This window comes from Arabidopsis thaliana, chromosome 3 (genome assembly GCF_000001735.4).
Source record: "Arabidopsis thaliana chromosome 3, partial sequence".
Classification (NCBI taxonomy): domain Eukaryota; kingdom Viridiplantae; phylum Streptophyta; class Magnoliopsida; order Brassicales; family Brassicaceae; genus Arabidopsis; species Arabidopsis thaliana.
Genome location: NC_003074.8, coordinates 7,466,197 through 7,489,072, shown reverse-complemented (window position 1 = coordinate 7,489,072; position 22,876 = coordinate 7,466,197). Strand labels below are relative to the sequence as shown.

The following is a 22,876-nucleotide window of genomic DNA, read 5'->3' as shown; positions in this document are numbered from 1 at the left end:
GATTTATGCAACCGTGGCGGTGGCGCTGTCAGAAAATGGTAGTACGTACAATCATCCTTAATGGTTTAGGTCACCACCAATCAGACCCATTAAGCTTTCTCTGTTAAGCTTCACATGGAAGACCAAAATGCCATGATGACTTATCAAAGTTAAATTAAAGCAGAGCCAGAAGAATCTACATTGATCTTGATACCCATGTATGTACATATTCGTTTATCGAGCGCTCCAACTAAACCAACTGCAACAAGAATAAAATCTACCAAAGGTCCTCCTAAGTACAACTCACACAAAATTGGGCCTATGAATCATTTCTAATTTCACAAGAAAGAAAGAAAAACAGAGCTAATGTTTCAACAAGATGACTCCACCAAAGGAGAGTTTTGGTTCCAGTTTCCATCAATCTTTTCCATGAGATGATGCGTAGTCTCTCATTCTTTGTTTCAGGTGCTGCAAGAGGTTATCATAATTCATTAGTATCCATCCATGAAGATGCACGGTACATCTAAAGTAAGAATGCATGTGGGAGATGAACAACCAACACTACGGTTTATAGGGGAGTTTTGTAACTCACCTTCAATTCTTCGTGGAGAACAACAAATACTTTCTTCAAACGTTTGTGTCTCTGCAGATTGAGTGAGAGATAACATATATAAGAAAGCCATCATCAAGTATCATAGTGTACAATCAAATAGGGGGAAAAATGCTTAAGTATGAGTCAACAGCAAGTATCGTAAAAAAAACTCACATAATCGGATCCGTAAATAAAATGCACATAAGCTGAGAGATTCCCTTTCAATATAATATAGTCACTTCTTCTCATGAAGATCAATCTAGGTAACAATTTCTCACCCAAATCCAATTTAACCTATTACCTTAATAGGATAATATTCAGCTCCTCATGTCTTTCAAATTTTCTCAAATCATACACAAGCAAACAAATTTATCATTCCAAATTTTTATACGACGCTAAAAATCATCTGATGCAAAGAAAACTTCGGTATATAAGTTGAGTTCTATCTTCAACGATATATTACAAAAGTTTCATATTTTGGTAATACAAAATATAAGAGACAAATAACTATGAAGTGGTTATAGATAGAAGATTACCTCCCCATATTTGCAATAAGATTCCTTTATCTGCTCCACAATTTTGTTATATCTCTCCACATCCCTTCCTTTTGCAAACCCAAGGTCTTGCCCCAACTTTTGAAAGTCATTTCTGCGAATAATGGTAAACATAAAGTTCAAAAAAGCTGACAATCTAGGACAACACAAATGATCTGAGTGTTCATCTAGCTACCTGTGGCTCTCTAATATCTTGTTAATGGAGTGGTAGCTATCATATTTATCATTATACTCCTGCATATAGGCTTTATACCTGAAATAGAAAAACAAAACCATTGTTATCTACTCAAAACAGAAATACTTTATAACTCCAAACATTGAAGTTTCATTTTACTCACTGCAAATGATCACTAATAGGTCCCTTAAGCTCAGGAGAAGCTTTCTCGTATTTCAAATAAGAAGAGTCTTCTTCACCGAAAGATGTCATTTGTTTCTCCCGGACAACACTGCCACCTGGTATTGAAGTTGCATCTTTGTGTCCATTGATTGAATTTGAGACAGACGAATGTCTTTTGCTCTCCCTTGAAGAGCGGGATGTGGATGCTCGTTTGGAGCCATGCTTTACAACAGGCGTTTTTTTGTTTGTTTCTCCATAACCTTCCACACTGTTCCCTACTCTTGCTCTACTATCTTTTTGTCTAGATTTATAAGCTGCATCTTCTAAATTTTTATTCTGTGAGCTGATTTCAGTATCTGTACCTGTAAGGTTCTGCCCATGTGACTGCAAAGCCCACTTTTGGGATCTTTCTGAATCTTCAACAACGTGTTCGTTGCTACCATTTACTGTATGTGGAGGAGCTGCCTTTTTTGAGTCAGATTTTTTAGACCTTCGTTTATCCGAGTCAATACCCAATTTCTCTGAAGTGCTTGGTTTTAAATTTGACTGCCTAAACGAAGTTTTCTCTTCGATCGGCTTCAATGCTGTATCTTCACCCAATGGCTCAGGGAGTTCACCCAACTCCAATTCCGAAACTTGTTTTTGGAGGACAGGTCCATTTCCCTTAGGTAATTTCGCCAAATATGTTCTCTGGCTATCTAAGGGAGAAGAACCTATGCTCAAGCCTGAAACATTCTTGGGATCCTTGTCACTTCCATCCAGTTCATCGGGCTTTCTATCGGATGTCTCGGTAGGTAATGAAGGTCGAATGGCTGACTCACCATCTTTTTTATTCCTTGGAAACTTATTTTTCAAATGAACATCATCTCTCTGATTGTCCCTGAAGGCCTTTCCTGAGCGACTAGAAAGCATTTCAAGTGGAAAATGGTCCCCTTTGTCAGATTTACGAACATTTCCTAAGGCATCAGAATGTTTGTTTGATTTACCATGTCTATTCGACTTTTCAATAGATGACTTCAGAAGTCCTCTAAGTGGATCGATCGTTTGACTGGCAGAAGCGTTGCGAAGTTCGGCATCATACTTGAGCTCTGAATGCTGTGAATCTTTACTTACGGCAGATAACTGATTGCAGCTCTGGGATTTTCTATTTTTCTCATGTGCTGATTTCTGACTGTAGTGCTCAAAATCAAGGGCTTTTTGGTTCTGGTCTTTCCCCAGCCTCTCGGAGATGTCACGTTTGTCATTTTTAAAGTTATTCTTTGTTGTATTCTCTGTGTCATCAAACAACTGTCCAATAAAATTTTGGCGTTCTCGTAGGTTGTCGTGACCAGAAGTAAAATGTTCCTGCCCTGAAATGCCAACTTCTCCATTTGCAGTGGGACTGGTACCAGTTGTTGTTTCCATTTTCCAGTTATTATCAGAATTTTTTTTTCTGTCAGCGTCAGAACCATGACCCTCATCTGAACTGTTCCCCTCGACATCAACTGTATCAGACCCATGACCATCAATATCAACTGCATCAGAATCATGACCGTCAATGTCAACAGCATCAGAATTATGACCCTCGATTTCAACTGCACTAGAACCATGACCTGGGAGATCAATTGCATCCTGTTCAAGGGACTGTGTTGTCAGTAGAGGCTCTCTGTCACCATCACTCATGATATCCACGTCCTCATCAGAACCGTCCTTACTGTTAGAAGAAGCCTCACTATCACTGCTGCTCCCACTGTCACTTCCAGCTGCACTTTTACTGTCACTCCCACTGTCACTGTTATCACTATCACTGTCACTATCACTAGAGCTACGAGCCTGGGCTTCTCTATTCTCAGATCGTTTTTCCTCATGAAAAATACCAGGTGAATGATGCTCAATGTCAACATTTTCCTGCGTACTCAGTTGCTCTACTAGATGCACAGGTAAACAGTCTAGTGAACCTTCTCCGTTCTGCTCGCACAAAGAAAATTTCTCTGTGTTATTTCTTCCTGGAACAGGTAACTGATCGCGACTGCACTCAGTGACTGGCAGCAATTGTTGGTGTTCAGGTGAACTGAAAAATAAAAATTCTACTAAGAACAGATACAGCAAAAAGGGGAAGACGACACAGTAGAAGTATAGAAGATGCATATGTTGTAGTTTATAGCTTCTCGAGTTCACTCCATACTAAATTGGATAATAAAATTATTCAATTAGAGTTCAAGCTACACTAAAAGAAGCAATGTTGCTTCGTATTATTCTTTAGATTTTATCCTCATGCACCTACTTAATTTTGTAAATACGTTTTATTTATGCGAATATGCCGATTCTACTTTCTAGAATTTAGAGTGTCATATTCTGCAGGGAAAATTCAAAACTATCATCTACAGTACACGTACCTTCCGCTATCAGGTGAATGTTTTTTATAGCTTTCCAACTCTGCTTCTGGTTTTAAGAAATACCTTGGAGCTTGGAAATTTGCGATCTGGTTATCAACAACAATTAGGGACACAATAATACATACCAAAGAAAGAAAAACACCAATCTTTTCAAGACTTACCCTTTTCAAAATTGGTTCAATCTTCTTTGCGGGATTAGGAACTTTATCTCCAACAGCTTTCTCTAAAGCCTAGAGAGAAATGGAGAGAGTGGCGTTAATCGCGGAGGAAACACATATTGGATTCGAAAATAGCCATAAATCTGGTGTTTCATCAATGTATTACCTTCAAGCTCATTGGAGCCTCTTTTAGGATATCAACGAGCAGTGACTGCAAGTCAATTTCTTTATTAACATTAATTGCTTCGCGCCCAGATGTGTCCCTTAATACATTATTTTTCCAGGCTGATGGTTCTTTTTCGATCATGTTCACTCTGCCCTTTGTCTGGACTGGTGTGACATTCTCGTTAGCTGCATGAGTTTTAGCCATATTCCCAATCCCATATGGAGGGGTATTGTATTGATTACTAGGAGACGGTCCGGGTGAAGCTGATAGCCTATTTTTCATAGTAGGGGTAGAAGCCCCTGGTCTGAAAGAAGGCTTTGGACCTCCGACTGGAACTGTCACAGTACCACAAGTGAAAAACTGTAGCATTAGAAAAACAGCAAGGGAATATAAATAGCATCCAACAGTATTTGAAACCCTAATGTGTTACCACAGGCTCGTTGCAAAGTTTGTTTATATATACCTGGTGGTGGATCAACTTTCCGCTTCTTAGGTGGAGGTTCCTTCTTCTGTTTATTTGACATTCTCCATGGACTTCCTGAAAGTACATGGTAGATGTTACAATATTATTGGTATACCCAAATATAATCACATGCTAGATAATAAAAAGTTTTGAACCCAAAAGATAAGAAAACCTGCCACATAGTAAAATTAAGCGCATGGGTTTCAGTTTCAAACAAGAATGGCTATCTACTCTCATGTTCTTAAACCGCCGCATTGAAAAGAAAAGGAGAAATGTTACCTTCAGCATGAGCTAACTGCTTCGTTACTGATGGATTCCCAGGATCTAAAACAATGGCCCTGACAAAAGCAAAAGTATAAGGGTATTTCAGGCACAACCACTTTGATTAGACTAAAGTTATGGACACAAAAGTATGCAATTTGTTACACACAGTGAGAAATTTTCTGTGAGTCTGGCTTTCACGAAACAGCTCAAAATACCTCAAGTTGAAAAAATATGAGTAAGCTAAAAGAGAAACCCATTTAAGCCATAACTAACTCCAAATGTAAGTAGAGACTGACATCCACAGCAGCTTAGCTGCAATAAGATGAACAATGCGTATACCGATAGTTTGTTCACAACTCCACCAAAGGTTATATCCTTATATGCTACTGTGCCAAGACCCATAAAAAGACTACCCTACCTATAGAAGACTGCAAAACCAGAAAAACTAAGAGAGCAGACACCTTTGCAGCTAAAGGACAGGCTATGCAGATAAAAAGTTATAGACATTGAGATGCAACAAAAATGTTTGGTTAGAACTTGTACTTGCGTGATTTGGTTCTCTGTTCAGCTTCAACTGAGCGCATCTTCATATGGCTTGTGGTTGACTCATCTAGAGTTCGTAGGACGTTCAATTTTCGCCAAGCACATCCAGCCTCAATCAGCAAACCATTTCCATCTTCACCACTTTGATGTTCTTCATATATATCACATAACTCACCTTTCTCCCCAGACCAAGTAAATTTGAACTCCTTTCCACCAACATTAATTATCTGTTTATATCAAGATCCAAAACAGCTTCACGGTGTCAAAATTCAAAAAAAACTAAATAAAAACCCAAAAGGATACCTGAAGGAAAGGCATAGTAACAACAAAACCCAGATGCAGTGGGAGACAAATGACCAAAAGAAATGCAGAAGGGCGTTGATAAATTCAATTGACAACCAGTACTACCGGCAAAACCACAGTTATACAAAGAAACAAAGTTACCAGTAGAGTAAAGAGACACCAAAGCAGCAATTCAATGAGTAAACCAACATACCATACAATACATGCTCAACCAATAAGCAAGTCAACGTCTACAAAGAATTGGCCAAGGAATTTATGATACAATAGTCACCCAAGTAGCAACGGAATCTTCATCAACAATTCTATGCAACAAATAATCTTCTCCAGGGCTATAATTTAGAATGGCGTAAAAGGTTTTCCACAGGATAGGAACAGCTATAGAGATGCCAAACACTATTGGGTTCTTGTCCAATATCACATTACCATCTAATTTCTATAGGAACAATTGTCCCCAATTTCACTTATCTAGGGTACCTTGATTCCAGTGAATTGCCAATATGTTCGAGGGGTATAAACTACCAAAGGAAGCAAATTCAAGATTCAGCCAACAAAAAAGAGCAACTAGCTTGAAGCAATTCAACTCAATCTAGAGAAATCCTCTATCTCTAGATTTTAGAATTCAGTAGAAACTCACATTCTCAGTGCTATTGTTAGGAAACGCATCGAACTTGATCTTGGCAGCTCCACCTTGTGCCTCCACACGCTTGATCTCATCCACCAAATCAGGAGATAACCTTATAATCATTCCAAAAGCCGAAGAACTCTCCCTCGGAACAAGATTAAACGTTTCCTCAACCGTCCGCGACGACACCGTAGTCGACGCAGCCGCCTTAACGCTAGTAGAATTACTCCGCTGGCGTGGAGCGGCGGAGCCACCACCACCACCACCAGAAGACATCCTCCCGATGGGAGAAGGATGTCGGTTTGTAGGAGGAGGGAATGAATTACGGTTACGGGAAGGTCCACTGCCCCCACCACCACTTCCTCCTCTACCGCCACGTTTCGACGATCCTTTGAACATAATTCCGGTCAAAATTACTCCGCCGTCACTGCAATTGCGTTACCAACATGTATTGATGCATACGTGTATTGTAGAGATTGAACTGATTGAGACGCGCGAGCAGAGAAGAGAGACGAGAGACGATGATTTGAAGAAAGAGAGAGAGAGAGAGGGACCCAAAGAGCGCTTCTGTTCTTCTTCTTCTTCCTCTTCTTTTTTTTTCCTTTAATTTTAGATTTATTTTTATGTCAGCAAAACGCTGCCGTATTGGGTTTTAGGTCTGTTGTCTTTCTGAAGCAAGATGGTGATCAAACCCGACCCGAATCAACCCGGATCGACCCACCCGGTTCGGATACTGGCATATATAGAGACGAAGAAAGAAGAAGAAGGCAAGTTTTTTTTTTTTGATATAGCTTGCCTTGGCTTCAAGAAAGAAATCAATCTCGTTTCTCTTCAGCATCAAACAATGTTAACAGGTGAAACTTGTTCGATTTTCTTCGTTACTCGATGTATTTGTTATTACTTTTGTTGTTCCACTGCTGATTTAAGGAATCGATGGTTTCAGCATTTGAATTTGGTAATCTGAGAGTAACCCGGTATAGTATAAATGACTGTTCTTGTTGTGCTGAGTAGTTACTGTATCTAGGTGTCTTATATTCTGAAATATGTCTTACTTGATATGATTTATTATGAGCTTGAATGGGAATGTGACATTGTTCTGAATTGTGTTTTTGTTTATGTACAGTGAGCGTGAAGTGGCAAAAGAAGGTGTTTGAGAGTATCGAGATTGATACTAGCCAGCCTCCTTTTGTTTTCAAGGCTCAGTTGTATGATTTGAGTGGAGTTCCGCCTGAGCGGCAAAAGATCATGGTCAAAGGTGGCCTTTTGAAGGTAATTTGGATTCACTTGCCTGCTGCGTGTTTGTAGTTTTACTGCTGTGTTCCTCTATTTGTTTGTTGATGATGATTTACGATAGGTTTCTTTTAATTTTCGCAGGATGATGCAGATTGGTCTACGTTGGGACTGAAAAATGTAAATTCTTTCGGATTCGTTGGCAATGTTTCCCTGTATTGATTATGGTTTTATACTCTTTTGAGGTGCATAGTTATGAACTTTTCATGTTTTCTTCACTCTAGGGTCAAAAATTGATGATGATGGGAACTGCAGATGAAATAGTGAAGGCTCCAGAGAAGGGTCCTGTTTTTATGGAGGATCTTCCTGAAGAACAGCAGGCTGCTAATCTGGTTATTCTTTCTTCTGAATTTAGGACCGTTTGTATGTTTCCTGTGGTTTGGTAGTCGGTGATAAGTTGTACGGTGCTTGGACCCGAAACAGGCCACCTTCATCATGACAGTTTAAGGGGAAAAGAAAAGCATAGTTTTCTTCTAGAAATTGTGAAAAATAGTGGTGGCTTGTTTTAATCTTTTATGTTGGCTTCTTATGTACTAACGAATATTACGAATTGGTTTCAGGGCTACAGTGCTGGCCTAGTCAATCTTGGAAACACCTGTTACATGAACTCAACGATGCAGTGTTTAATATCTGTCCCAGAGTTGAAATCTGAATTATCCAAGTGAGTATCTTTTAATGTTCCGTTTTAACTAAAAACTCATATATCTCACTGATGCTATGTACTGTCGCTCTCTCTTATAACCAAAAGCTGATTCTTGATCTTTTCCCACAGTTACCAATCTGCTCGAACCAAGGATGTGGATCAGACTTCTCACATGCTCACTGTTGCAACACGTGAGTTATTTAGTGAGCTTGATAAAAGTGTCAAGGCTGTTGCGCCTATGCCGTTCTGGATGGTTAGTTTTTGTTCACATAATGCTTAATAATATTTTTTTGCTTCTTTTACTTATACTTGTTAGTTCTCATCGTTAATTTCCAAACTTCTCATTATAAGATTTGGGAGTATAAAGTTCTCTCTCATGTCTTATACCAACTTTTGTTCTTGATGCAGGTGTTACAAAAAAAATATCCTCAGTTTGCTCAGTTGCATAACGGAAATCACATGCAACAGGTTTGTTGCTTTCTGCCAACTCAGTTGCATTATGGTTTTAACCTTCCAGTTTTTGAATCCAGAAACCTTTTAAATGTGTAACAGGATGCTGAAGAATGTTGGACACAAATGTTGTACACTCTTTCCCAGTCCCTAAAACTGCCATCGCCTAGTGAAGATCCTGATGCTGTGAAGGCTCTTTTTGGTCTCAACCTTCTAAACAGGTCACAACACAAATTTCATACAAATGCCCTCTTGTATGCTATTTTTTTTTTAGATCTTTCATTTTTGATTTTGTGTCTCCAATCCATTTCTATTGCTGAAGGTTGCATTGCCAAGAAAGTAGCGAAGAAAGCTCAGAGACAGAATCTGTCTTTTCTCTGAAATGTCACATATCACATGAGGTGAACCACTTGCATGAAGGATTAAAACATGTGAGTAACTATATCAATCCACTGAAGATTTTGTTTCGGTTTATTGTGAGATATAACATGATTATGTGGAAGATCCTCCTAAGTTCTTACTCAGACATATATTTTTTCTCCTTGAGAAAAAGAAGTCCCATACTTATGGTGCATCATCTTGGTTTTTAATTTATCATACAACCTTGTAATTGTATGTTATAAATGTTTGATATTTGTCTCTGAATAGTGCATGCATAGAAATTAGAAACTTATGGCCAACTTTGTTAGATGTTTCATGTAGCGCTATATCTCAGACAATTTATATAAAGAGTTACAATTCTTCTGGCTTGCTGTAGGGACTGAAAGGAGAACTTGAAAAAACATCTCCTTCTCTGGGTCGTACAGCGGTTTACGTAAAGGAGTCTCTTATAGATTCATTGCCAAGGTGATTAGTCTCTGTTTATAATTTGTGCCCTGTACTACAGTCCTTGGTTCCTTGCAATCCTCTTGTTACAGGCTTTCTAACCAACATGTTAATGATTTAATGATACTTTTTAAGTTTTTTTAACTTTTCTTGCTTATCTTGAAGGTACTTGACTGTTCAGTTTGTGAGATTCTTCTGGAAACGGGAGAGTAATCAGAAAGCAAAAATTCTCCGGGTATGGTAGCATTTTGTTTTGTATTTTAAAGAGAACTTACATGCACAACATTGTTATGATAGTCTCCATCTTGTTGATATTTGAAGAAAGTGGATTATCCGTTGGAGTTGGATATATATGACCTTTGTTCTGAGGATCTTCGAAAGAAACTGGAAGCTCCTCGACAGGTATACACAACCATCTACTTTTTTGGTCTTATCATCTTTAGGTGGTTGACCATATCAACTGACAGCTATTTATTTCAGAAACTGAGAGATATTGAAGGTCAAAAGCTTGGTCTGCAAGCCAGTGCAAAGAGCAGCTCAAAGGGTGATGATGTGAAAATGACTGATGCTGAGGTACAAAATATGTGTTCTTATTAACACTGCGCTCAATACAATATTCTAAGATCCTTACTCAATATCTCTCTCCAGGGATCATCAAACCAAAGTGGCGAATCATCAACTGGTGACCAACAGGAAGGTATATTCTCTAAGAACCGGTTCTCAACATCTTTCTTGTCTAGCTTGGAACGCACTGTAATTGGTCTATATGTTGGATTCAAAATTTGGTTATATGTAATGTTCAAAGTTTTCCCAATGTGAGTATTTAGAAAAATAGTAGAGAGATGGCTACTTGCAAATAAAGCGATAATCAATGGTAGTAAGCTCGAGAACCTGGATATTTGTCGCCTTTGGCTAACAGATTCGTTGATGTCTTTTAGCCCATGGAGTCTTTTTCTCGATCAATTTTAGTATTTAGTTTCTATATCCTTACTCCAGACCTTTGCAACAGGTGCTTCGCCTCACATGACCGGAATTTATGACCTGGTATCGGTGTTGACCCACAAAGGCAGAAGCGCAGACTCTGGGCATTATGTTGCATGGGTCAAGCAAGAGAGTGGTCAGTTCCATTAAAAACCCAACCAAACGACTTATTGTAGCTCTAAAACCCCACACATTTGTCTCATTTAAAACTTGGGAACTCATGTTTTACAGGTAAGTGGGTTCAATACGACGATGCCAACACTAGTCTTCAACGGGGAGAAGATATCATTAAACTCTCTGGAGGAGGTGATTGGCATATGGCATACATCGTAATGTACAAGGCCCGTCTCATCTCCATGTAATCGAATCTCTCCTTTTTTATTTTCTCAGTTCTTGAAACATTTAGATCGTTTAATCTTTTCTCAGTTCTTCATGCTCCTCTTTATAGAATTTCCATATTATTTTTTGTTGTTGTCATTAAAATGTTATAAATCAGAAAACTATAAAGAAAAAAGTGTGTTTTTGTAGAGGTCCCAATCTGGATATCGTGAATCCACCAATAGATATGTTATAAGTTTATCAAAGAGATCATAAGAAAAAATCTGGATTGATTGAGATGTCACATGTACAACAGTGAGATGAATAGTACTCGTTTCAGTTGTAGCAATTTATCAATCACGGATCAAGGTCAACAAACAACAGTTTAAAGACATCAACTTTTCCCAAAAATGTGTTATTATTTGTCGAGGCTTCACACATATGGATTAATCAAAACTAATTTATCTTTGTAATTTTCTGGTTAATTTGTTAAATATCAATCAAAAATCAGAATTGGACAATAGGCAAAACATGAAATGAGCAAAAACAGCCCCCACAAGACATGTGGAAATTGGTTATATGTAATAAGTAACAAGAGTGGACCATTACCAAAAAAAGTCATCAAAGTTATGAAAACAGTGAGGCCATCACAAGAGGAAATTTCAGAGATGATTGCTTAACACAATTAGTTAAACACTGTCAATTCAACTTTAAACCAATATTGATTCTTCATTTCAATTTATTTCCTCTAATTAGTCTCTAAGAAGTGGACCATTATTAAAATTCGGTATCTTAGCGCTATCTAGTATCTCTAGCCACATGGACCACCATTTAATTTGCCAGCCACCTTTTATTTTGACTTTTTTTTTTAATTAACTTGTTTACATGCAAATAATTTATTTTCAAAACTTGATTTTCATGGTATGGGTAGAGCTATCTATATCCATTATTACATATATGCACTAGACTAATATTTGAAATAGAATTGGACTTTTCTCATTTGACATATACTTTTCTATTTATTTATTAAGAGAATTAATAACTTTATATTTAATTAATTGAGTATTTGATATTAGTCGGATGTGAATTGCTTTGATTAATCAGCGCCTAAAATTTTTAAAACCTTAGAGTTTGATTGGACATGGTCCGCAAAACATGCCTTGGTGCATTTTGATCTCTTAGAGTTTGATTGGACATTGCATGCAAATCACGCCTTTGGTGCATTCCACTCACAATTTAAGAAAAACCCAAAATTGTGAACCAAATTTTATCTCCAAAACAAGGCAAGGGAAATGAAAATAAATACACCAAAAAGGGATGCAACTTGTTGTTCTTTGTCTCCCCGGTGCAATACAAGTATCTCAAATTGGAAGATCTAAATTTTGTTAATTACCACATTGGATCTCTCGTATATCTCTATCTTTCCATTTCCACAACAATATTATCGAACCACTAAACCCAAAATCTTTATGGTATATATGTTGAGGTAAACAAACTTATTTTGTAGGAATAGATAAGATGCTGTACATAAAGATCAAACCGATATGAGAGGGAAAAAAATAGCTAGTATATACATATATAATGTAGACTGTTGGTGTGGTGTTTTCTCGGCTGAAGAAAACTCGTGCGTACAACTTCAACTATTAGATAGGGAATAACAACAACTTAGTTTCAAGTCCTTTTGCACGTAACAACTAATTATTCTAAACGAGTAAATTAAGAATACAAAATATACACACGTATATAAGTACTTAAGGATAAAATATACATCCAACAAATCTAGAACGATACAAATAGAAAAATGGAACCAAAACAAAGTATTATAATTAAATAGTATAGTATGATGAAACTACTTTTTCTCTTATATGTAATAAATTTTGTTGTTTCTTTAACGACTTATACTTTTGTCTTCTTCGTCTAAATAATTGACAATGAAATTTAAACCTTTTCATCACTATATAAAATTATGACATAAGTACGCCATCGAACATTTAAACCCAAAGAAAAAAACCGACGACTACTTGTAGGGAGTCAATATCATGGTTCTAGAACCTAGGGTTTAGAGTAATTCTATAACTAAAATACGAATGTCACATGCCATAAGAATGTTGTTGATCTATGTCGGTTCATGCACAAATAATTTATCCTTTTATACGATTATACAAACCTACTCTACGCAATATCTATAAAATTTCCATTTAAATATAGTTTTCAAACCTCCTATCGTCGGCGGAATACCTCACGGTTCGACTTTAAATATCAAATACGGCCAAAATTTCCATTTTACTACGTCATGAATTTTGTGGATGAGGAAATTAATAAATACATAAATACAAAACAGTCTAAAATACTTTACTACAAGTCTTTTTCTAGTATTCTACTAACATTCTAAAAATACTTAAAAAGGAAAAAACATAAAACATAAAATTTCATCAAATCAGAATGCACAAAATAAACTGAGAAATTTCTTTCTATTACACAGGATTAAAATTACGACAAAACCGATTATATAAATAGAAATAAAGTAGGAGGAGGAATAATAATAATATTACCAAAATGACATAAACATGATCGAAACTGTTCAGTGTCTACGTGATGGCTCAAGTCACCCAAAATCAGTTTGCTATAATTTACCAAAATACCCCTCTCTTCTTTTCTTCTTCAGTTTTTCTCCGCTCTGTTCATAGCCAGATCGGTCCATGGGTTATTATTATTATTACCCGGTTCGGTTCTCCTCAAACCCAAACCCATACCCGGATGATCCCAACCCGACCCGTCAAGCATGATCCCTCCTCCTCCAAGACCAAGCTGCATATTATTCGCCAACAACGAGCTAAAGCTTCCACCAATCTCCATACCCTTCACGTCTTGGTCACCGATCGGAAACCCGTAAAGCATCCGGGTCGGATCCAAATCCGGTTTTTGAGAATTACGTGGATCAGGATCCGGATCCGGGTTTTTCGTCTTCTTGTTTTGGCTACTGTTGGAAGGAGAGGAAGCAGAAGAAGAAGAAGAAGTGGATCGTTTGGTTGCGTTCTTACGAGAACCACCACCGACGGGAACGTTACGGAGAGCGCCGCCTTTAGTCCAGTAACGACGACAGCTTTTGCAAAAGTGACGAGGCTGTGAGAGATTGTAGTTGTTGTAGTAACAGAATTTAGTGTTTGGTGAGTCACAACGAGGACACTTTAACTGTTCTTGCTCTGCAAACTGTGGTTGTTGTTGTTGTTGTTGCTTCGCCATCATCGTCTGGTAATATGCTGCTGGATCCTGCATTTTTCTTCAACCTTTATTCAAAAATCTTCTCTTTTTTATGTTTCCTTGAACATTTATCAACTTCCCAAGAAGAAAGATCGAATCTTAGGGATAAAAGATTGAATTTTTCCAACTGGGTATGTCAGAGAGAGAGATTTTGATAGAGGAATTGTGGTTCTTATCGCATAAATGAGACAAATTTAAGACTTTTTCTCTTTCTAGATTTGAGAGAGAAGAGAGGAAGAGGAAGAAGAAGAAGAGAGTGTTGGGTTAAATTCTAAATGACAAGACAAGCTTGTGTGTGAGCTGTGGTGTGACCAGTCTTATAGGGCAACCCAAATTTTACGAGATTAATGCTCTCTTACGTAATCTTTCTTCTTCTTTTTTATTAATTATCTATACTAATTATTAATAATTTTGTATTAGTTATTTAATTAGAAGACAAGAGAGTGGTGTTGAACTTTTTCAATTCACTTGTTGACTTCTTTAACTAATACTATCATAGAGTTGTTTTGTTTGATGTCATTTTTGTCGGAACGAGTATTATTATATAAAGAGATTTCGAAACGGAAGTTATTTTTACTTTTATATGTCTAATGAGAAGAATTGTGGAGTAAACAAGATCGATTAGCTTTTACAAATCTAGAAAAATCGAAGTTGTAAGCATTACATGAATGGTTAAAAAGTTTGAATAAATCGAGAGTGATAACTTTTTCCAACATATTTGGATACGCCTGTCTTTGTGCCAAGATGGTTTGTTTGGCTTCTTATGTTTAGACAAATATCGATTCTACGTATCTTTTTGTTTTCTACTTATTTGTACTTTACTTTACCCCGGAAACAAACACAATTACCTTTTTCTTTTCAAGAGCAAAAGTCTCCTCTAGCTAAAATTTTTTTTTGTTGTTTTTGTGGTCTTAATCTGCAGAAAATTGATCATTTTGGTAAGCTGATAAATCTATAAGAAATCAAAATTTTGGTTGGTCAAAGGGTTTTTCTATTAGAATCGGATATGGTAGTCAATTGAGTAGATAGATAGCAATAAAGTTGTGCAAGCGGAATTAAACCGAGGGGAGCGAGTTTACGTCTTTACCACATTCTCACTATATTAACAAAGACTAAAATTTTTGCTAAAAATATTTTGCTTATAAGAGAATTCTCATTTTAATTCTTAATCAGACATGCCGACAAAAAAAGAATTCTTAATTAAACCTAACCAAAGAAGACATCAAACAAAAGACAACGGAAACGTCAGAAAAGAGTTGTTCTCTCCCAAGTCCCGCCCATTTCCCATGAGTCTTCTTATCCATGCACAAGCCCTACACGTAGAAATCATAAATTAAAGAAAATTATAAGTAATTGATTAGTCTTTATACATTTTTTAATTTGGAGTAAATAAGCATATAGTATTATAATTAGCTAGCTAAAAAAGATTGAAAATATCTTCTTTGTTTTAAGTCATATATGAGTCCATCATTTCAAAAACCCACTCTGGCTCAAGAATAAGTAGACAAATAGTAGTTAGCGTTCTTGTGAAGCAAGTATGTATGCTTGCACTCGATGAGATAGATCATTACACCTCAGAATATTCGAATCGTAGCCGTTGAGAATTGAGAATGAATCAGAACCGTGCGTGTGTCGATGGAAACAGATTAAGGATATTGTCGTAGCGTTAAGATGCCGTAAGAGCTGACCATTTGGCGTGCGTGTGTTCTGTTTCCTCCAACACGTGGGACTAACACTCCACTTCCCTTTCTCAATTCCCATCATCGCGTCATTTCTACGGCTACGATTTGTGGCTGCGTTTCGACGCATGGACGGCTTAGATTCAATGTGGTCCCTTAAGCATATTTCCACAACCAAATCATATTGGAGTAATGCTACGAGACACCAAATTAAGTCGCTCTATATTTTTCCCAAAATTTTTGAAGTTACGTAATAAAGACATTAGCTTTAAATATAGCAATTTTATCGTCCTAATTGTTAATTAATTCGTAAACAATTTTTTCTAAGTGAATGTCCCCAAAAGAAAAAAAGAAGTCGTCAAGGATGATGCAAATTGAGAGCATAGTTTTTAGCTGTCATATGAAGATGCTGATGATGGATGTTGTTATATAAGCATTCTCTGATCCTTCAGTTTCACAAGTGCCAAAGCTTCTTCTTCATTTGAGTACTATGTTTGTTTATTTTTTCTTTAAGCATAGTACATGTACAATACTACAAACTATTGGCAGCGGCGCAAGCTATCGAGTTTTCTGTTGGATGCCATGCGAGATGTAGCAATTTGGTTGTATGGTCAAAAGAATTACCATTCTCATCGACTCCCGGACTCTCTGCCTTGCTAGCTAGTGTTTGTATCCAACTCCAACTTTTGAAATGAACACAGAATTTAGTGCTACATATAGTAAGCATAATATTGGTTTCTAGATTCTATTTTGGTATAATTTCAGTGAGGTATGTAAAATATGGATACTACACCATAAGTAAGAACAATCTCTCACAAGGTCCATTGAGTATTTAGGAAAAGTTAGAGAAACAGATCCCAGACCAAAATGTGTTCCTTAAATGTGATCCAATATCTTACAAAGAACAAAACAATTAAGTAGAACGAACCATAACATCTTTTCTTCAATATTTTCTCTACACATGAAGTGATTTGAAAACATTCGCTCGAGTTGCAGTCATGACATGGTCACACAACCTCTCAGGAGGAGAGGTGAATGCTTGCCTCTCGCTAACCTCGAGCAGACGACAAAAAATTCTTGCTACTCACCTTGTGTTTGGGATCATTAGAATTGCTGCCATGTTAGGGACCTCTAGTATATGGCACAGCCAGAAAATCAACCATTTCAGACCGTGTAGTTCCCCTTCATGCCATGGGCAGCCACAAATATCTTGAACATTTTGTTGATCCAGTTCCATGAGATCTCTTTAGGATCTTTATTATACAACTCATGCAGAAACTTATCTTTCTTGTTCATTATCCTTTCCCTAGAGGGATCACCTCTATTGTCCGCTTGGTCCTCTACATTAACATCTTCCTCAAACTCAACCTCTTCTTCATCTTACTCATCTTCTGTATCTTCGTTCTCTGATTTTCTTCACTTGTTCATACTCTGTCGACTCTCTGTATTCTCTAATTTCTTCTTCATACTACTTCTTATTCTTCTTCAACTTTGTCTCATTGAGTTCAAGGCCTTAGAGTTACTTGAGCTCATCTTTTTCTTTGTTAATTTCTTTTTTCACCATATCTTGATCTAAGAGTTTGAGCAAAGAACTAAGACATCTTTCTTGGTACAGATTAAGCAGTGGAAGCTAGGAATAACCTGCAAAATTAGCATTATTAAGATTAAAATAACTCAGCATTTTGATATTACAAAGACGTTGCAGATCCAAAAAAAGTTAAAAATTTGCCAATATACACAGCACAGGAACTGACTCAACCAATTAAGCACCTATATGAATTAACATGAAACAAGCTTCTACAGTCATAGGTTTGTGTTATGTCACAGGGCACATCTACCTAACCTAATAAATCCCATAGTCTCAATAATCTGACGATACCCTAACTAGAAACCATCCCATTATCTTAATTAAAAACCAGAAAAAGTTGTGATTATCAACAAAAAACAAATATGTTTGTACCCCAATAAATCTAGGTCAAGACTATTTACTTTGAGATCGACGATGAATTCGGAAAGGAATCAAAGACAACTCACGAAACCATACGAAGAATTTGAAAACGAGATTGCTTGGGAGGAATCTGAGAGAGGTAACGTGCGGCACAGAGCAAGAGGGTCGTCGCTAGGTTTGTGACGTACACAAGGAGGATAAGTCTCCCTCTGATCACCCAGAGGCTTTAAAAGATTTATGAGACAGCTACCTAAACTTATTCTTTGTTTTTTTATTAATAATTTTCTATTGTATAGTAATCGAGAATATATATTTTTCGGAAATAAAAAAATCTATACTATTGTACATCTCAAAACTATACTCGAGAAAACTAATGATGGTGGTAGCAGGTAGTAACGATATAATTCATTAATTCATTACATCATAGTAAAGAAATCTCATCTACAACAACAAAACATTAATTAATTTTGATTTCTAGAAAAGTATCTTTCATAAATTTAAAGTTATCCACATCTGAAAAAACAGTAAAACACCATGTATAAATTTAGCTGATCTTATAATTGGATGGTTTCATTTTTTATTGATTTTTCCAGCAATATAACCTACCAAGTACATACATCGAACCCTAGAACAACTCTTTTTTCTTAATCACCATATATTTCGTTAAGTATTTAGTTATTTTCAACTAGTACTCCACTAAATAAGGAATCTTATAAATAACTTTAAAACATATTGATAACAGAATATTGAAAGGACATGTGTATATTATATGTGTTGTGGCTGTTTGAATACAAATATAACAACCTCAAAAAAAACAAAAACCTCATAGAACATGCATTTGGATGGAATATTATGCTCGTGATGTGTTACAACAAGCCATTGGTTAATACTTAATAGTTAAATTTATCCGTTCGACATAAATGAGATATATACTATTTCGTTTAGTTGTAATAACATGTAATTAACTCAATAGGAGATAGATACGTGTAAGATGACTGCCTCGATGCTTCACTTAATTTACAATATTACTTTTGTTAAATTTTAGTAAATGTACGGTCTAGAGTTTAAAACATAAACTACGCATAAGAAAATCTTCAGTATTCAGTACTCAACGATAACTAGAACATGGGAAGCTTGAGGCTAATATCTGGCAATATTCGAAAGTTCAATCATTTTGTTTTTTTGACAAATTTGTAACTAAGATTGGCATTCATTCAGATTGGGATGCCCTCCAATCCACACCTGAAAACTCGCGGAAGATACAACTTTGCTTCAATAAAAGGGTACTAATTAAATCTTTTGATTAGAGCATGAGGAAAGTAGTATCTCGATCGTCTCTAAAATGCTCCACCATATCTTTGGGGCTAAGGTATAGTAACATATCAATAATATTGCTGCTACATGTTGGCTCGTTCTTGTCTTATCTTTTTTTGTGCGAAGAACGGATAAGAACAACTCAACAACCGTTGTCTTTCATGGGGTAAACAAGCATAAAATATGTGTTTCCCATACGAATTAGTATTGCATATATGGTAATTATAATTCAAAAGCATAAAGAAACTCACCGAAACAATATGTTATACACTGAAATATCTAGGATTTGATTCGGAATCCAACTTTTTGGCTTGGTATTCTTACATCCTTGGCAACGTAGATGCTAATATTATTGAACATGATTGAGTTTCATGTATTCTGGATTAAGTGTTAAGAAAGTCTCGGACTAGAAAAATGCCAAAATCACGTTTTATCGGCGCCGGTCCTATTAGCTGGTTGTGTTTGATCGTTAAAACATGATGCAGAGCATATAGAAGGAGAATATATATATAGATGTATAATACTTTTTTGGCTCAAAAAATGTATTATGTATATGTGATCATTGTGATGTATCTATGGATACTTAGCTGACATAAAAGAACATATATTGGTATATCCGATTAATGAAGAAAGTATGAAGGTTTCCTTTGTTCATCCCTAGCATGACATACGACCTACCAGGCTACCAAACAACATCGAAGCCAAACCCTAGAAGAATATAATTAGTTTATCATGCATCATTTTTTTTTTTTGACTAGTTGATGTCAACTAGTATTTAATAGTTTTATCTCTAATATAAACGTTATTTTAGCCGGCTTGACTTGCTAATAAGCATATTTTCTTTAATGGAATTTTCAAATTGCTAGATAGATAGACGTTCCAACACTTCGTTACGAACCATATAATTTCATTGGCCATTTTTGTTCAATATTTGTATCTTTCACGTGAAGAATCTCATAAGTTACTTATGTTGTTAGAGATGACCATGTAGGTTCTTATATATAGGACGTTAATTCCATAATAAGTTATCAAGAGGAGTTATATAAAAGAAGCAACCTTGTACGTAAATTTGGATAGATTATGCCCAATACATATTTGTTCCATCGACATCATTTTTAAACGTAATGACGACTCAATAGTAGACGGATACGTGTTCATGATTCTGCCCATTCGCTTCACTTAATTATATCACAATATAATAGTTACATGTTAGTAAACGGTCCTTTAGTTAAACAAACAAACAAAAAAGAATTAAGAATCTGTAGTATTCACACTATATAAAATTAGAAGTGGCATGGGAAGCTTGAAGTATATATCTGGCAATATTCGAAAAGTTAAAACATCGTTTGATCTTTCCGAACCAATTTACACCTTATTATTATGGGTTATTCTTATTGTCTGATGTTCTTCTTCTAGGACAAAATAGAACAACTAATGATGAAATACTTATTTTTTAGGTAAAACAACCACAAAAGTTTATGGGAATTGTTTCAGTTATTCAAAATTACATGAAATTTAGTTTGAGATAATTATTATTTAGTGTCACCAAGCTTAACTTAGATGTAGTCTACATGTAATTTAGCTATTAAACCATTTAAGCTAGCTAGTTTTAGAGAATGTTTGAGTTATCTGGTATTCGACTCTATAGTAAAAGAAAAATTTATAAAAATTATTCATTTTCACAAAAAACACGATTCTACGTTTTTTATATCAGAAATAGCAGAATACATTTTGGACCATCTTTTCTGGTATAGTGTGGAAGAAACTCCATTTTCATCTTTGTCCGACGACCAAGTCTTATGGTCAAATGTTTTTACTTCTAACATCGAATAACCATCAAAAGACATCACATTGGTAATTCTAGGATCAGAGTCCAAAAAGTCTTACTATGTTTTATAAGATTTTCCATGTCCATTAAAAAGATTTTTCCCGCAATAATATTTAGTAAGTAGTTTTTTCTTCAATTTAAACTTCATCAAATACAAAAATACAAAAGAATTAAACCCATAAGAAGAGGTAATAACAAAACTTGCATAGAGTTAGATAAACACTATCCATAAAGAGGGGAAAGATTCCCTTTACCAACATGGCAATGAATAGGTAGTTTACAAAAGAAATTGATTATATATTATCGATAACAAGTACGACAAAAGCTTAATTCACATCTAACCTCAAAAAAAAGTACGACAAAAGAGAAAAGATTATTGTGAAGTACCAATAGTATTCTATGTTAGAATCTACATCGTGATTTGTGAACCTATGGTTTGGATAGGAACCAGAGTGGACCGTACTTAATGACGACTTAATAAATTCTAATCTAATGTAAACCAAAAATAATAATTTAAAAATATACTGACTAATAGATTAAGATATAAACGGCACTTAGCCATGTTAATCTTATAGTATCAAAATGATTATTAGTTGGTCATTCATGAACCGGGATGAGATTAGAGGGAGTTGAAATGATGCAGACCATTTAGTTAAATTAAGAAAATGTATTTAATATATGTTTGAAATAATACATAAGCAAACAGATTCATCCCACTATGTGACCTTACCCACCAGCATGTTCGATAGATTCTGGACAATCCTTTGTTTAGCAAAGAGACCGTTCAATTTAAGTTATAATCTTCGTATTATATTTAGGAATACGTTCATGTTCTCTATCTCTTATGAGCGATTTTTGACTTGAGATGTGAGCACAGCTGTGTTTGCTAGTATCCATCCTTTGTGCCATTTCTTCATCCTAATGTTAATCAACTTCGTGCCAAATAAAATTAATTAACATTACATGATAAGTGATAACTCTTAATAAAACTAAATAAGTTAGTAATTTTTATTATCAGTAATCACGACGTTCCACAAACTGAACTCCTTAACTGCCCCACTTCCTCCAAGTACATTTGCACACAAAACGACACGCATACACATGTATGTGCCTATAAATGTAAATGTATATGTGGGTTCTTGTATTTGATGACGTATATGTACGTAAGTTATTAATCATTTTTCTTAATTTGTGTACAAATTTGCTATCTAGTCCTCCATCTACGTCAAAAAATAATTGTCAAGTAGATGACTGTTGGAAGAATACGGAATCCACTTTGAGACTGGGATGAATTTTTTTCTAATTGAATGATAAAATCATACTCCTCGAACTACACATCATGCAAATGGTGAGCCAAAAAAAAAAGGTTCACCTAATGGATACAATGATAAAGCTCCCAAATTTCTTTAGCTATACGACATTGAGATATGAGATGGTTAACACTCTCTGGCTTCTTCCACATGATTGAATTATGCTATCAATCTTCATTCTTCTTCTACTCAAAACTTCTGCAATATGTAAAACATTTCTTCAAAGTTTTTTTTCCCCCAAAGTTATTCACCAGAACTGTCTGTTTTTTTTGGCATAAGGAAATACTCCCATATGCATGTGCAATAGGAGTATATAAGTGATTTAATAAAATTAATGATTCTTTCTAATATGTTTGAACTTTCTATAAAGTTTATTAATTGGTAACCCAAAATAATGATAAGAAAAATGAAAAAAGAAGTAGGAGTAATAGATTTTGGCGTAATTATTTTTTCTGCCCATTTACTCGAAAATTTTAGGCACTTTTCTTTTGTTTTCAGCTGATTTTTTTTTCTTTTCTTGCAGCTGAAATTTCTTTTCCCCTTTTCTTTCTACTTGGAATCTAGAATATATAGTATTTTATTTTACTGCACAAATTTACGTTACAGGTCTAATTAATCATACCGATAGATTAATGATACCGTACGTTTACTGCTAATTTTTTCGTTTTTTTTT

At 35.6% G+C, this 22,876-nt stretch overlaps 3 protein-coding genes, 2 long non-coding RNA genes and 1 other non-coding gene across 8 annotated transcripts; 2 read left to right on the top strand and 4 right to left on the bottom strand.

Annotated features, from left to right (window-relative positions):
• Positions 1-137: 137 nt before the first annotated feature.
• AT3G21290 (dentin sialophosphoprotein-like protein) lies at positions 138-6,967 on the bottom strand. Of its 2 annotated transcripts, none has more exons than NM_113024.3 (12): positions 6,369-6,967; positions 5,432-5,658; positions 4,904-4,962; positions 4,625-4,699; positions 4,162-4,496; positions 3,999-4,067; positions 3,838-3,923; positions 1,464-3,512; positions 1,301-1,378; positions 1,108-1,219; positions 572-622; positions 138-447 (listed from the first exon to the last, which is right to left on the bottom strand). In NM_113024.3, exons 1-12 carry the CDS (start codon positions 6,753-6,755, stop codon positions 397-399), a joined length of 3,579 nt encoding a protein of 1,192 aa, NP_566681.1. In that variant the 5' UTR covers positions 6,756-6,967; the 3' UTR covers positions 138-396. The 2 variants fall into 2 exon arrangements, with proteins under 2 accessions (NP_566681.1, NP_001326781.1); NM_001338522.1 differs by having other exon boundaries at positions 6,209-6,942.
• Positions 6,948-11,143, top strand: UBP7 (ubiquitin carboxyl-terminal hydrolase; the record flags this gene model as incomplete). 2 transcript variants are annotated; one of them, NM_113023.4, is made up of 16 exons in its annotated part: positions 6,948-7,210; positions 7,480-7,625; positions 7,731-7,766; positions 7,871-7,978; positions 8,207-8,307; positions 8,419-8,542; positions 8,698-8,757; positions 8,842-8,960; positions 9,062-9,170; positions 9,497-9,585; positions 9,730-9,799; positions 9,886-9,966; positions 10,045-10,137; positions 10,213-10,261; positions 10,574-10,681; positions 10,777-11,143. In NM_113023.4, the coding sequence occupies 16 exons, from the start codon at positions 7,036-7,038 to the stop codon at positions 10,905-10,907; spliced, it is 1,599 nt and encodes a 532-aa protein (NP_566680.2). The 2 variants fall into 2 exon arrangements, with proteins under 2 accessions (NP_566680.2, NP_001325430.1); NM_001338521.1 differs by lacking the exon at positions 6,948-7,210 and having other exon boundaries at positions 7,470-7,625; positions 10,777-10,907.
• Positions 11,144-13,169: 2,026 nt separating this feature from the next.
• On the bottom strand, positions 13,170-14,529 carry DOF2 (DOF zinc finger protein 2). Its single transcript, NM_113022.5, has one exon. It carries the CDS (start codon positions 14,137-14,139, stop codon positions 13,525-13,527), a length of 615 nt encoding a protein of 204 aa, NP_188764.1. The 5' UTR covers positions 14,140-14,529; the 3' UTR covers positions 13,170-13,524.
• A 2,067-nt stretch (positions 14,530-16,596) lies between these two features.
• Positions 16,597-17,965, bottom strand: AT3G04105. The gene is made up of 2 exons (NR_143899.1): positions 17,793-17,965; positions 16,597-17,444 (listed from the first exon to the last, which is right to left on the bottom strand). It is a non-coding gene; the product is annotated as an uncharacterized misc_RNA (transcript).
• On the bottom strand, positions 16,606-16,983 carry AT3G04115. The gene is made up of 2 exons (NR_141065.1): positions 16,891-16,983; positions 16,606-16,854 (listed from the first exon to the last, which is right to left on the bottom strand). It is a non-coding gene; the product is annotated as an other RNA (long non-coding RNA).
• Positions 17,966-18,933: 968 nt separating the features above from the next.
• On the top strand, positions 18,934-19,243 carry AT3G04095. The gene has a single exon (NR_141064.1). It is a non-coding gene; the product is annotated as an other RNA (long non-coding RNA).
• Positions 19,244-22,876: the final 3,633 nt, after the last annotated feature.